The 14,502-nt window shown below is 65.9% G+C and overlaps 2 protein-coding genes across 8 annotated transcripts in view; one reads left to right on the forward strand and one right to left on the reverse strand.

The window, feature by feature from the left end:
* Positions 1–179: 179 nt before the first annotated feature.
* Positions 180–6,530, forward strand: MFAP2 (microfibril associated protein 2). Of its 2 annotated transcripts, none has more exons than XM_072828183.1 (9): positions 180–242; positions 3,254–3,329; positions 4,237–4,326; positions 4,532–4,558; positions 4,639–4,725; positions 4,835–4,879; positions 5,509–5,596; positions 5,786–5,859; positions 6,047–6,530. In XM_072828183.1, the coding sequence occupies exons 2-9, from the start codon at positions 3,293–3,295 to the stop codon at positions 6,148–6,150; spliced, it is 552 nt and encodes a 183-aa protein (XP_072684284.1). In that variant the 5' UTR covers positions 180–242; positions 3,254–3,292; the 3' UTR covers positions 6,151–6,530. The 2 variants fall into 2 exon arrangements, with proteins under 2 accessions (XP_072684284.1, XP_072684283.1); XM_072828182.1 differs by lacking the exon at positions 180–242 and adding an exon at positions 1,152–1,248.
* A 340-nt stretch (positions 6,531–6,870) lies between these two features.
* CROCC (ciliary rootlet coiled-coil, rootletin) overlaps positions 6,871–14,502 on the reverse strand; it is a 40,972-nt gene continuing 33,340 nt past the window's right edge. For 5 of the 6 annotated variants that reach the window (XM_072828115.1, XM_072828113.1, XM_072828111.1 and 2 more), the window contains 10 exons: positions 13,801–13,970; positions 13,575–13,695; positions 13,128–13,291; positions 11,563–11,778; positions 10,489–10,713; positions 9,917–10,066; positions 9,411–9,611; positions 9,092–9,223; positions 8,189–8,368; positions 6,871–7,454 (listed from right to left, as the gene is read on the reverse strand). In XM_072828115.1, coding sequence (XP_072684216.1) covers positions 7,368–7,454; positions 8,189–8,368; positions 9,092–9,223; positions 9,411–9,611; positions 9,917–10,066; positions 10,489–10,713; positions 11,563–11,778; positions 13,128–13,291; positions 13,575–13,695; positions 13,801–13,970 — 1,646 coding nt within the window. In that variant the 3' untranslated portion in view covers positions 6,871–7,367. The remainder of the gene's footprint in view (positions 7,455–8,188; positions 8,369–9,091; positions 9,224–9,410; positions 9,612–9,916; positions 10,067–10,488; positions 10,714–11,562; positions 11,779–13,127; positions 13,292–13,574; positions 13,696–13,800; positions 13,971–14,502) is intronic. The other variant, XM_072828112.1, reaches the window with a different exon arrangement.

Consider the following 14,502-nt stretch of genomic DNA (forward strand, 5'->3'; position numbering starts at 1 on the left):
GAGCCCACACCCCAGCCAGCCAGCCTCTCCCGGGAGAACTGAGCGCACGTTCATCGTTCCATTGACGTTTACTGAACGGCTGCTCCGAGCCTGGCACTGGGCCTAATGAGCCTAAACGGGGGGATGAGCAAAAACAGACTCGTTTGCTGTCTCCACGCGGATCGCAAGCTCGCGGGCTCACGTGGGAGAGGAGCCGGATTCAAACGGTCGGTTGGTCGCACACGCAGGCCAACAGGACAGCTGTGAGCAGCGGAGCAGAAGGGCCTGGGGCGCCGGGAGAAAGGGAAGGAGGGAGGCTTGGTCTTTAACCCCAAGGAGGGGGCCCCCCAAGGGGCCAGCAGGAAGGAGCAGCCAGCAGGCACCGGTGGCGGAGGAAGGGGTTCAGTGACAGTGCCCAAAGGCCCTTGGGCTGCGGGGAGCCCTGAGCCAGACCCAGATGAAGGGCAGGGTCCTGGGGGGCAGGGTGGGGGGGCACTGGCAGCCTTAGCTTCCTTACCCTGGGAACCCAGCAAAAGGCCTTATGGAGGAAGGGGCCAGCGGCCGAGGTGGGCCCGGGAGGGCAGGGCCCACGGGGAAGGCCCCGTGAGGGGCTATTACACAGGCCGGGCGGGAGCCCACGTGGCTTACACCGCAGAGGGGGCCGTGCACGGGCTCCAGAAACATCTGGAAGCAGGATCGGCGGCTGGGTGCTGGGCTGGACGCAGGGCGAGCGAGGGAGGTGGCCTGAGCCATGGACGGCGGCGCCCTTGCCCAGGGTGACCTCCTGGATGCGCGTCCTGCTCGAGGCCTTGCTGCCCTTGGGACATACGTGGGGGCCTGTGGTCCAGGGGCTGAGGGCAGTGCTGGTTCTGGAAGCCAGGCCCCCCCTGGAGCTGGCCGGGATGGAGGCTGTCCCGGGGCCAGAGGGGCCAGAGCCGAGCGGGCCCCTTAGGAGCCTCGGTCTTCTCCTCCGCGCAATGGGGTGGCCCGTCCTGCACAGCCCACCTCCCCGCAGACAGCAGCCCAGACGCGGCGGGGCGGCCGGGCGTTGTGGGGCCCGCGGTCCGCGCGAGGCGCGGGGCCGGGGCGCCTCCCCCAGGGCCTCCCCGGGCGGCGGCGGCGGCGGCGGCGGGCGGGGCGCGCGTTAGGACCCAGCGGCTCCGGGGCTGGAGGGCGGGCGCCGGCCCGTCGGGGGCCCGGAGGGGGGCTCGGCGCGGGCGGAGGGGCGGCTCCGGGCGCACTCGGCGGGCGGCGCAGGGACCCGACCAGGTAGGCGCGGGCCGGGCGGCGGGGTGCGGGGTGCGGGGTGCGGGGCGCGGGGCCCGGGCGGGGGCCCTCCTGACCCCGGGCCGTCCGAGCAGATGCTGGGGGGCACCTGGGGGGCCGGGGGTCGTTGGAGGGGGCCCGAGTTTGGGGGAGCCAGAGGAGGGGGCGGCGGGGCGGCGGCCGGAGCGGAGACAAAGGGACCCCGGGACCGGGAGGGCGCGGGGAGCCGAGGGAGCCGGCTGATGGCTCCCAGCTGCGCGGCCACATCTGGTCCCCCCCCCCCCCCCCGCCGGCCTCCCGGGCAGCCTGGGCTCCTAGGCCCGCTCGCCCCCTGCCCCCATCCCTGCATCGCCTGCGGTGGGATCCGGCCCGCCGGGAGGGGGCAGGCAGGGGAGGCGCCGCCACATCCGACGTCTAGACGGCCTTGGGGATGTGACCCCGCACTCCTGCCCCTGGGGGCCCCTCTCCCGGCGGGCCTGGGCCTGGGTGCCAGACCTCCTGAGGAAGGGAGGAAGACGCCATGCAGGGGGCCGGGAGGCCTAGGAGGGGTTTGGGGGGCACACGGCCCCCGCCCCACTTCTTAAGGCCCCTTAGGCCCCAACTCAGGGCCTGCTCCGGAGTGATGACAGGTCCAGCTGGCCTAGCTGCCACCAGCCCTGGGGGACGAGGACGGGATAGGGAGGCTTTGTGGGGAGTTGCAAGGAAAGAGCTCCGGGTGTTTCCGTCCCTCCTGCCAGGAGAAGGCCAAGGGTTTTCAGAATGTGGGGAACCAGATGTCCCCTGCCTCTGGGGCAGCTTGAGTCATGGGGCTCATCTCCACCCCACCCCACCCACCTCAGTAAGGAAGGGAGGTGGTGAGTGGAGGAGCCAGGCCGGGGTCCCCAAAGGCTGTGGACTGGGAGGGAGGAGGGGGAGGGACGGATGCCCACAGGCCCACGTCCCTTCGCCTTCGCCCTAGACGCCGGCAGCAGCGGGCAGTCGGGCGGTTGGGTCTGGGTTCGCTGCCTAGCTGGGCGCAGGAGCTCCCTTCGCCGCGGTGGGAGGGGCCCTCCTGGACGGCTGAGCCCTGGACGCTGGCCCGGACTCCCGGCAAAGGATGACAGTCTTGAGACTGCCTCCCACTGAGCTGGGACTGCGCACGGGGACCCGCAGAGCCTGCTAAGGCCACTGCGCGGCCAAAGACGGCAGTTCTTGGACTTCGGGAGCCTGGTGAAGGCTGCGGACCACTGGGCCCTCCCCGCAGAATGACCCGCACAGCGCTTGTCAGGCAGAGTTGGGGGGCTCAGGAGCCCCGGGCCGGGTGACATCACGGTCCCTCCAGCGCTGCCCTTCTAGGATCCAGAGCAGCTCTCCTCAGACTCCACCCTAAGTGTTTCCTGCTGCTCCAGACAAATAGACCTTAGTCTCGTGAGTCTGTGATGGAGACAGCCAGGTCTTAGGAGCCCGGAGGCCTGGCAGAAGAGGAATCTTCTGGGGGTGGGAGCCCTGCCCAGGCCTGGCTGCCCTTCGGCCCCCGGGGCCCATGCATGCATGCGGTTTCCTGCAGAGCAAGACACTCAGGGCCCGGGGGCTAATTGGGAACAGGTGGTGGGTTTGGCAGCCGCGAGGCAGCGGTGATGGTGGCAGAGCAGGGTCCTGAGGACGGGCCTGGGTCAGGGGTCCATGCGGTCAGTGCATGACACCCCAGGAGGCGCTGCTTCAGGAGGGCCTGGCTGTGGGCGAGGGGAGCAGAGTCAAGGCTAGTGGGGAGCCAGAAACACCCCCTCGGTGAGAAGGGCAGGCTGAGTTCTGTCCGTTTGCAAGGCTGGAGGCCTTGTTCCGCGGGACCTGAACGCCCGCCCGCTGGGCCATGGGGGACAGCAGATGTCCCTCCGAAGTAGCCCCTGCCACGCCCCGCCGGCCCCCTGGCTTCTATTCTGGGGCCTCCTTCTCCGGGCTGGATGTGGGGGAGCAGAGGTGGGCTCGGCGCCCCCACCGGAGCCGCAGCTTGCCCCTCCTCTTCCTCCAGCTGTCCTGACACCAGCCCAGACGGCCTCACCCCGGAGCCATGAGAGCTGCCTACCTCTTCCTGCTGTTCCTGCCTGGTGAGTGGCTCCTGTTCCTGCCTGGGGAGCTCCCAGGTGTGGCCGGAGGGCAGCTGGGCCCAACCTTTATTGTGCCCTGGGGCCAGAGCTCAGCTCCCGGGGTTCCTGGGCCACAGACTGGACTGGCCAACCCCTCCCAGCCCCTGACCCCAGGCCTCCGCAGCAGCAGCAGCAGCCAGGCCGGGGCTCTGGAGAGTGGGTGCACACGCGGGCACTGGGAGCCCCTGCTCTTCCTCCCTGCCGGGAGCCCAAGTGTAGGAGGGAGAGGCACAGGGCAAGGAGTCTGTAGGTGTGGGTCCTAGACCCGGTTGGGAACCAGCCACCCTACACAACCTTGACCGGGGCCTGATCCCTCTCGGTCAAATGAGGAGTTGTCTGTGGGGGTGAAGGGCCGGCCGGGTCTAACGTGTCATGTGACAGCTACTTGCCGCGCTCCTACTATGTGCCAGGCCCTGGGCCAGCCCCCGGGGAGACGCATCCCTGCCCTCGGGCTGCTACATCAGGTGCATGTGATAAATGTCAGCAAGAAACAAGGGAGGGGGTGGAGAGGGTGGTTGGGCCAGGGAGGGCCTTTTGGCGGGACTGACCTTGTTGAGACGTGAAGGAAGTTGGGCCTAGGGAAAAGTTGAGGGCAAAGGCCCTGGGGCAGACAGGAGTGTGCTGAGTTCCAGGAATAGCCAGGACGCTAGCATGGGGGTGACAGGCCAGCAAAGGTCAGCGGGGTGACACAGATGCAGGGAATGTGAGGGCCTTTACCGTCGAGGAAGGAGTTTGGGCCCCTTGGATTTGAGAGTCTGGTTGTAGAATCTCCGGGTCTCGCGGGTGGCCCTTGGGACCTCTGCGTCTCCTCCCCAGAAGTGCCCCGGGGCCCCCGCAGGGCACCCCGTCATGCTTTGCCTCCTCACAGCTGGCCTGCTAGCTCAGGGCCAATACGACCTCGACCCACTGCCTCCGTTCCCGGACCACGTCCAGTACACCCACTACAGTGACCAGATAGGTAAGGGCCTCACCCTGCGCGGGTCTCCCCACGCCCCACCACGTCAAGGCCTGGCCCCCCGTGTGCATGACTAGCCGGGGCCCAGGGGTTAGGGCGGCGGGAGTCAGAGGGGGCGGTGGTCCTGGGCTTTGCCCAGACCTCCTTGGCCCCCGGGACCAAGAGCTCACCTGCCCCCCGACGGCTCCGTATCCGTCTTTGTTCACAGACAACCCGGACTACTATGATTATCAAGGTAAAGGGCTGGGGCGGGAGGTGGGCAGCTGGGGGCTGGGGTGGAGAGGACGGAGTGGACCCCCTATCGTCCCGTCTCAGAGGTGACTCCTCGGCCCCCCGCGGAGCAGTTCCAGTTCCAGTCCCAGCAGCAAGTCCCACAGGAAGTCATCCCGGCCCCCACCGTAGGTAGGCAGCCGGCTCCTGTCCACCCTGGGAGCGGGGCCCTGCCAGGGCGGGACAGGTGCCCGGAACAGACCCCCTCAGTGATCTCTGCCTGCCCCTCTCCCAACACCAGCGCCTGGAAGCGTGGAGACAGAGCCCACGGAGCCTGGGCCTCTGGGTAAGAGTTCCCCCGACAGCTGGAGAAAACGGGGGCACGGGCCCAGAAATCGGGGTCACGTGGGCGCGGCGCTCTTGGGACGGAGATAGCCGGGCCTTTTGTTTTTGCTGGGTGGCTGTCGGGTCAGGGGCTTGCAAACCTGCCCCTGCTTTAGGCCAGCAACCCCATGGCCCCCCAGGCAGCTCTGGGGGATCCCCTCCTCCTGGGCTTGGCTGTGGGCTCAAGAAGGGCCCTCTACCCCCAGACACTGGGAAGGGGAAGGGAGATGCTGGGGCTTCCTGCCTGCCAGCCAGCAGGACTGGGTGGTGCCCGCGGCAGGTGACACAAAGGGGACCAGCAGCCCAGGCCAACAGAGCTGCCCCAGAAGCCCGAGAGCCAGACTGAGGGCTGCTCTCACCGCGAGCTCAGTGCTCGGGGGTGCTCTGGTGAGCGTGCCCAGCCCTGCACATGCCCGCGTGGCAGGGGTGGCAGTGGGTTGCCATCAGTTACCAATATGTGCTTCCGAGTGCGGTTGCGAGTCCATGCACGTATACACCATGTAAAAGCGGGCAGCTCGGGAGGGCCAACAAGTCGGTGGGCGACCTGGGTGCCACCCGCCAGCCCCGCATCTGATCCCGCCTGTCACGCAGACTGCCGCGAGGAGCAGTACCCCTGCACCCGCCTCTACTCCATCCACAAGCCCTGCAAGCAGTGTCTCAATGAGGTCTGCTTCTACAGGTGAGCAGGGGTGGGGCGGGGGACGGGGTGCAGGGCGGGGGCCAGCCCAGGTGGGCTTTAGGGACGCGGGGAATCCTGAAGTGGAACCCCACCCTGGTCGAGCCCAGATGTAGGGGGCGGGATGCGTGGGCTCCCCCTGAGGGGCTGGGTGAGGTTGGGGTGACACCACCATCCTCTCTGCACCCCCAGCCTCCGCCGCGTGTACGTGGTAAACAAGGAGATCTGTGTCCGCACAGTCTGTGCTCACGAGGAGCTCCTCCGAGGTAGGAGGGCCTGCACCCCGAGACCCCTCCTGCTCCCCACCCCCTCAGCATCCCTTCCCCTGCCCACCTGGTCCTGCGCTCCCTCCTGGCCGCTTAGCCTCAGAACATTCCCAGTCCCAGGGCTAAGAAGGGGGCTGGTTCTCCATCATCTCCCCCACCCTGACCCCACTCCTTGCCCCCACCACAGCTGACCTGTGTCGGGACAAGTTCTCCAAATGTGGCGTGATGGCCAGCAGCGGCCTGTGCCAGTCTGTGGCGGCCTCCTGTGCCAGGAGCTGTGGGGGCTGCTAGGGCGGAGCTGGCACCCCAAGCCCTGGGCCTTTCTCGGATCCGGGGCCCTCAGGCCCTGCCTGACCTGGTGCTTTTCTCCCCGGCCTGACATTCCTTTTATTCTGTAAGAAGTTAGTGGACTATGGCCCCAGGGGGGTTGGTCTCGGGCCCCTCTCCCAGCCTGTGGCCACCCGGGGACCCAAGGGGGGCTCTCCACTGCCCAGGGCTCACCCCCTGATGAGGGGCATCCGGGCCTCTGATGTGCCTTCTCTGTCCCCCTGCCCCCAGCCCCTCCAGGTAGGCTGTGCCCCTCACACCCCAGCTGGTCCACTAGGACTTCGTACAGCTCCCGGGCATAGACCACCCTTGTTTTATACAAAATTAAAATGGTTTTTACAAAAGATTCGGTCATTTTTCGGGCAGGAGCCAGAGTGGTGGCCAGCGGCCTCCCACTACACCTGTCCTCACCCAGAGGCTGCCTGGCCCCCTGGGGAGAAGGTGACCTGTGGTCTTGCCTCCCGATCCTGAGCAGTTCGGGTCACAGTCCCATCTGTTACCCAGGGACCTCCCTGTGCCGACATCCCGGGAGGCTGGGAATGCCAGGGCCCTCCATGAGCCGCCCCCTCCCCCTGCGCGCCCCCGGCCGCCCGCCCCGTCCCTCCTGGCCCAGGCCCCGCTGTCTCCCTGGCACCGCTTCTCTCAGGCGCAGGAGTACAGGAGGGACCCAAGTAGCAGGACACGTCTCTACAAACCGTTTTTAGAAAATGAGGTCTCCTTGCTACAAAAAACACAACCGTTCTGAACAGTTAACACTGTAAAAAGGTATAAAAATACAAGGACTCTGGACTCTGAGGAATTTCCTGACAAACACGCTGAACTAAGGCGGAGAGAGCTCTGGAAAGCCAGGGGCGGGCCTGGGTCTCTGCCTCCCAGGCTCCCCCGCCTTCCCGGGAGCCCATGCTCCAGGCCAACCAGAGGCAGGGGGGTCCAGGAGACCCCCAGCTTCGGCTCAGCCGCTCGGGAGGCTCATCCCCGGGAGGGACCAGACTGGGGGCCCACGGATGACGCGAGAAGCTGCTGCTGGAGTCCCCGGCCCTCGGCCCTGCCACCCGGCCCCTCCCCGCCCCCGGCCGAGCTCCGGTGGCCGGGACAGGCCAGGGCCTGGGCGGGCCGAGTGAGAGGGGGCTGCCGTCCTGCCCGGGCCGCAGCCGTCTCCAGGATGCCAGCGAGGAAGGGGCTCACTGCCCTGCGGGGCCGGACGCGGAGGGGAAGGACGCTGAAGTCCTCCGGAGCTCCTGGTGCAACTGCCCCTTCAGCGTGGACACCTGGAGGAGAGAGAGGAGGTGGGGCCGCGGCCCAGGCACCCAGCCTGGTGTCGGAGGAGGGGGGCGGCTGCCACTGGGGCCCCACAAGGGACCCCATCCTGCCTGTCCCAGGAAAAAACGGACTTCATGAAGCACCAGGGTGCTTCCTTCCCCTCCTGTGCATCCCACGGGGCAGCTGGCTGTCTTCTGGCCATTCCTCCCATCTCTTCAGGGGGCCCCCGGTCCCCACACTCATCGTTAGGCCTACTGCCAGTCCGACGGGGGACCCGTGACCCAGGGCTGGCCTACCTGTGCACAGGTCAGGTCAGGGACGGGTGGGAAGGGGAGTGGGATCCACGCTGGCCAGTACGGGTCCTCCCCAGCCCCTGTGCTATTGCTCCCAGGAAAAAGGCCCCCTTTCCTCTAGGATAACCCAGGCTGGGGCCCGCTCAGGCCACCTGCAGTGCTCAGGGGACAGCCACGAGGACAGCAGAGCCACGCCAAGGGGACTGAGTCCCAGTGACAACACTGGAGCCCCAGCATTAGGTCACAACCAACACGAGCGTGGGTGCACCAAGCCGCTTGGGTCATGGGTGCCGCTGAGGGCTCCTACCAGGGCTCGAGGCTGGCCCTCTGCGCCCCCCCGCCCCCCCCCCGACCCCACACACTTCCACCCCGGCCCGGCTTCCTGAGGGAACGTCCTGCTGCTTCTGCTGCGTCCTGCGGAGGGGCCCGAGCGCAGCCCGGCCGAGTACCTGCTCCTCCAGCCCGCGCACCCGCTGCCGGTGGGCCCGCTCCCGCGCCTCCAGGGTGCGCTCCGTCCGCACCTGGGCACTGCGCAGGCGCTCCACCTCCTGCTGCAGCTCCAGCTGCCGCTGCTCGTCCGCCTCCAGCCGGCCTGGGCTCTGGTCCTGCTCCAGTGCCACCACCTGGGCCTGCAGGAGGGGCGGCTTGTCGGGGGTCGGCCCTACGTGTGTGCGCAGGCACGCGTGTGCAAGGGGATGTCAGGCACCTCCCAGGAGCCTCAAGGCCCCTCAAGACCAAGTCCGTGCAGGCAGGAGGTGCAGCAGAGATCCTTGTCTGTCTCCCCTGTTCCTGGCCCACCTGGTCTGTGGATCCTGGGTCGGGGGACCTAGTGAGCCCCACTGACAGGCATGCACACGCATGCACACACATGCACACACGCACAGGGATACAGTCCAACAGAGACCGGCCCACACACACACAGGCACAAAAGCAAGCATGTCAATACTTACCGTGTTCACACGGATACATGCGTATGTGCAAAAGCCCAACACTACACACACCTACATACATGAAGACATCTGTACAGAGAGACACACACATAAAACATATTCCTAATACTTAGGTTAGCGTGTACAAGATTCATGCTACATGCACAAGAATACTCCCCGGCACACTCACGCCTCTACATGTCCACACACACACCCACACAGGCTCACATGCTAAGGGGCATCTTGGCTCCACGCTGGGGAGGACCCCTCCCTCTGGGACCTGGCTCTGGGCTGCCCCCTCCAAGGGTCCGACTTGTGGGTTATGAAGGCTGAGGACCCTGGGCTGCTGAGCACTCAGGCCGAGGGCAGGGGCGGGGGGTGGGGTCCGGGGCTAGGGAGAGAGAAGGTGGCCAGGGGCTGGACCTCCAGCAGCTGGATCTGCCTCTGGGCCTCAGCCAGCTCCAGCTCGGCCCCCGTGAGCGTGCGGTCCAGGCGGCCCCTCTCCGCATTCAGCCGTACTGTGTCCTCGTGGCTGCGAAGCTTCTCCCGCTCCACCTGGGCGGGGACAGCAGGAGGGCATCAGGATGCCCGAAGGGAGGGGGGCTCAGAGAGGGGTGGCAGCTTTGAAGCAGCAAGACCAGGGACCGGGGGCACCCGAGGCCCCCAGACCCTGCAGACACAGGGCCGAGAGCAGGGCTAGGACCCAGAGGAGGGGAGGGGAGGGCCCCGAGGCACAGCCCACCTTGTCCAGCATCCTCTTGAGGGCCACCCGGTCCTTCTCCAGCCGCAGCGCTGACCGCTCCACCTCCCGCTTCTCGGCCTCCCGCTGGGCGAGGGCACCCTGCAGGCTGTCCAGGCGCTCCTGCAGCAGCCGCCGCTCGTCCCGCAGCTTCTGGACCGTGTGCAGGGCCGCAGCCTCACCCTCCTGGCGCTGCCGCAGCACCTGCAGAAGCCAGGGAGCCCCTAACGCCGCCGCCGGGCCTCGAAGTGCACCCTTGAAGCGTGGCCACGGTGATGCCGGCCTCAGCTCGGCAGGGCGGCTGTGAGGCCCACGCCAGACAACATCACCCGAGGCCACCTCTCCGGGCCTCAGCTTCTCCAACTGTGTAACTGGGCTGTGGGATGAATGGACCACGCTTCCCCACGGGAGGCTGAGCCTGGGGTTGGGATAAGGTTGGGTAAGGAAGGTCCCACTCCACCCGAGGGCCTCGGCGTTCTGGGGACAGAGGGGCCCCCCGCAGCCCTCACCTCCTGGAGCTGTTGCAGCTGGCCCTCTGCCTCCGCCCGCTGCAGCTCCAGGTCCGCCAGCTCGCCCCGCATCGTCTGCACCTGCTCACCCAGGGAGCTGCTCTGCTTCCGAGCCTCGGACAACGCCTGCCGGGCGGCCTCCAGCCGTTCCTGGGGGACAGGGGCTGATGGGGCCAGGAGGAAGCGAAGGCTCCCCTCTACTCTGTATCTCTGGGTCAGGGTCACAGCCCACAAAACAGCTCAAAGACCTTATCTGGAGGGCGAGGAAGACGGTGGGCCTGGCCCACTGACCTTCAACACGTGGGGACCCCCCCCAGACCCCAACTCTGCCCACAACCCTGCCTCTGGGTCCCTCTAAGCCTCTACGAGTAGGCTGATTCTTACTGCCCCCCCCCGCAAGTCTCCTATTGGCAGATGCTTTTACTGGGCCCACCCCCCTCAAAGCCTCCCTGCCTGGCTCCCTAGGGTGCCCAACGGCCCTGCTGCCTGGCTCCCTATCAGGGCCCCTCCAGGCCTGCCCTCGGGGGCTGACTCTCAGAGCCCACTCCCAGCCAGGCCCGGGACCCCCATACCTGGAGCACTTGGCGGTCATGTTCACAGGCGGTGAGGGCCTTCTGCAGATGCAGGTTCTTGTCCTGGCTGCTGGTAAGGCTGGCGCTATTCTGGGCCAGGGCTTCTGTAAGGCCCTGCACCTTGTCCCGCAGGAGCCCCTCGCTCTCCTCCACCTTGACCAGGGCCCCGCTCAGCCGTTCCACTGTCAGCTGCAGGGTCCCTGCCTTCACCTCACTGTCCGCCACCTGGCAGGGAGACACGCAGGATGGTAAAGTGGCTCTGCTCCCGCCACAGCCTCCAGCAGGGAGGTCGAGCCCAAGCCCAGCTCCTCCCACCTCATCCCTGATGCTCACCATTCCCATGTGCTCCCAGTGACTCAGCCCACTGCATCCTGGGCCCTGTCCCACTGCTAGTTAACTACCCTCACGGGGAGTGCCACCCCCCTGGTTGTCTCAGACCCCACGGCCTTCTCCCTGTCCTCATTCCCCTCTCCTCCCTGCTATGGAGGAGAAAGAGTAACCACACAACCTGGAAATGTTCTGCTCTTGGCCTTGGTGGCTGACCATGCAGGGCTAGCAGAGCCACTGAACATTCTAGTTAAAGCTGAGCTTCCGGGGATCCCTGGGTGACTCAGCGGTTTAGTGCCTGCCTTTGGCCCAGGACGTGATCCTGGAGACCTGGGATCGAGTCCCACATCGGGCTCCCTGCATGGAGCCTGCTTCTCCCTCTGCCTGTGTCTCTGTCTCTCTGTGTCTCTCATGAATAAAAAAATAAAATCTCTAAAAAAATAAGTAAATAAAGCTGAGCTTCCTGGCAGCCAAGGCAAAAAGGGGCAGGAGTGAAATCTACATCTCTAACTTGTCCCACAGGCTTCCTGTGAGCACAGATTCTGTTAGAGTCCTGAACTCTAATTTTGTCTGTGTCTCTTATTAGCTATGTGATCTTGGGTGATGGCATCACCTCTGAGCCTCTGTCATCCATGAAAGGAGTAGGGTGCTTGCCCCGCAGGGTTGTTGGGAGTATGATGTAGTCTCCATAAAGCACTTAGCACTGGGCTCCAGATGAGGAGCCCGCAGATGGTACTGGGGACCCACCTGCCTCTGCAGGGAGGCCACCCGGTCCTGGAGGGCTTGGGCCTGGGCCTCGCGGTCATTCAGGCCCAGGCGGCTGCGCTGCAGCTCCCCCTCGAGCGAGCGTCGCTGCAGCTCAAGCTTGATGGTGCGGCCCTCGGAGGCGTCCAGCACCTCCTTCAGGCGGCGCTTGTCGTTCTCCAGCCTTCCCTCGTTGGCCTTCATCTTGCTGATCTTCTCCTGTGGGTGTGGAGGGATCAGGCCCCCGCTGCCCAGCCACCCCCCAACCCCACTCCCCCTCAGGACCCTCAGCCTTGAGGTGGCCGGTCCAACCACTCCCTGGGTGACCAGTGCCTGGCCTGTGACCCTCCTGACGCCTCAGACTCCCGCTGTGTTCGCAGGATGGGTTGACCCGAGGATCCCAGAGCATGTTCTGGTTTTGGCTGGGTCTAACAGGCTTTAGGACCCAGGATCCTCTCCTTCTGCTCTGAGGCCCAGTTTCACATCGGTATAGTGGGGGGACTGCCCTGGCCCAGGGGTACTAGGTGTTCACAGAGCCCTGGGGGGCGGGGGGAGGGCCAGAATGCAGATTCCAGGGCTCCCCTGCTGTCGCGTCTCTCTCCAGAGGCGGGTCCAGAAGCTGGTTGTGTGACCTGAGCTGAGCTGCGTGGGAGCCGGGGCTCTACCTGGTTTTGGGGGGTGATGTTCTTCCTCCCTCACAAGGGGTCAGACAGCAAAGGAAGCTTGAGGAGTGGGGAGAGGACAGGAAGACAGACTGGGGCCCCTCCGCTCCCGCCACCGTCCTCTTACATCGAGGTCAACCCTTCCCCAGGTCTGGCCCCTCTGCCGCCGTGCTCAGCCCCAACACTGCCATGTCTGGGTCTGGCAGCCCCACTCTGGCCCCTGCCCAGCTTTGTTCCTGGCCTCCTCCCGCGGCCCCTGCGGCTGGGCCCGAGGCCAGAGCTGGAACCACAGACATAACAATCCAGCTCAAACTTGACCTGGAGCCAGAGGCAGGGGGTGGGCTACGGGGGCGATGCTGGAGGGCCAGGGAGGAAGGGGGGAGGGAGCGGGGGATCTGAGGCGGTGAGAAAGGCTGTCAGTCCCCCAGGTGGACTGTCACCACCAGGGCCAAGGTGTCCTGTCCCAGACACACACACACACGCACACATGTCCCCCAAACACACAGAGAACCCCCAGAGCGCCGCTCGTGCTGCTACACAGAGACCAAGGAAACTGAGGTCCCCTGAACACATGTTAAGACCATTGGTGCATCGTCTCTGGGGGACAATCGCGGTGCTCCCCTCGTACAGAGGAGGAAAACGAGCAGCAGGCCCAGGACTGAACCTGGGCTCTTTCCCATCAGGCTCACAAGCCCAGGCTTTTCCTTCTACAGCCTGGTGACCTCAGGAAGGGACGAGAGGGTGGATTCTGAATGTGCTTCTGGACAGTCACATGCTGGTGGTCGCTTTGGTGGGTGCGGCACCCAGGCAGACGGCAACAGAGATGCACACAGTAGGACTCACAGCAGCCACTGGGGCACACGTGGACACCCCCTGCCCTCGCTGTGGCCCGCGGCTCCCACCTACCTGGCTGGCCCGCAGCTCACTCTCCGTGGCCTGCAGGCTCCTCTCCAGGGTGGCCACCTGGTCCAGGGCGGCCCGGCGCTCCCGCTCGCTACGCCGCACGCTCTCCTCCTGCAGCGCCAGCTGGGCCTGGGCCCCGCTCAGCCGCGCATCCACACCACGCCGGGCTGCAGCACCCCAGCCCCGTCAGGCCTGGCCAGGCGCAGCCTCAAGACCCGAACCAGGGTGCCCGGCCTGCCCTCCACCCATCACAGGGCCCTTGAGGGTCTGTTGGTCTGGACACCTGGAGTGGGGCTAATTAGGGAGGGTCCCCCAGAGGAGATGGCCCCCAACTCAGGTCATGGTGGCCAGGGCAGGGACACAGGAGCCATTCGGGCCAATCCCACAGGTCCCACTGCCACTGCTAGAAGCACAGAGAACAGAGCAAGGACCCGGGGGGGTCACACTCACCTTCTTCACTCTCGGCCACGGCCTTCTGCAGCTGCCTCACCCGTGATGTTGCATTGTCCCGCTCAGCCTCCAACTCAGCCAGCTGGCGACTCAGGGCGCTCATCTGGGCCCGAAGTTCATCCTGAGGCCCCAACGTCCGGGGAAAAGGAAGACCTCTGCTCTGACAACCCGCGGCACCCCCCTGGGCCACCCAGTTCCCTCTCCAGCCATTCATACCCAGCCTCACCCGCTGTCTCTGGGTGCTCCGCAGCTCCTGCAGGAACTCCCGGAGGGCCCCCCGCACTGCCTCCGGGTCCAGGTCTGGAGAGGCCGGGGAGGTGGTGGGTCCTGGGGATGGCGGCTCACAGCCAGGGCTGCGTTCCAAGGGGCTGGGGCTCCTGAGCCCTTCGCCACTTCCTAAGGGAGGAGGCCTGCTTAGGGGTGCAGGAGCCCCAGCCTCCCCTGCCTGAATGTGGCCTGCAGGCTCCTCATGTACCACTTCACCCACCCTGCCACACCCAGCGGCTTGCATGAGCTTCCCGCAGCATGCTGGGGCCCTCACCCTCTTGCGGAACCCTTCCCCAGCCCCCACAACCCTCAGAATGGAACCCAATGTCCTTGCCATCACACAGAGGCTCTTTTGCTCACCCTAGAACAGCCCTCTCACCTTTTACAAGCTATCCATTCCACATCACACTCAGGTCCCAAATTCTAGAACATTCCCTCTTCCAGCACCAGGGCCCTCATGCATGCTGTTCCCTTCCCTTTCCATGGGTTCTCTGCCTGGCCCGTTCCTTTAGGCCTGTTCCACAGAGGTGTCCTGCCCCCAGGCTGGGGTGGGGTGAGCTCATCCCTAGACCAGGAGCACTGTGAGGGCTGCAACCCCAGGGCCCAGGCCAAAGGTGGACACCACCACCTCCACATCTCCCTGCACTGAGTGCTTCCCATG

This window comes from Canis lupus, chromosome 5, assembly GCF_048164855.1.
Source record: "Canis lupus baileyi chromosome 5, mCanLup2.hap1, whole genome shotgun sequence".
Classification (NCBI taxonomy): domain Eukaryota; kingdom Metazoa; phylum Chordata; class Mammalia; order Carnivora; family Canidae; genus Canis; species Canis lupus.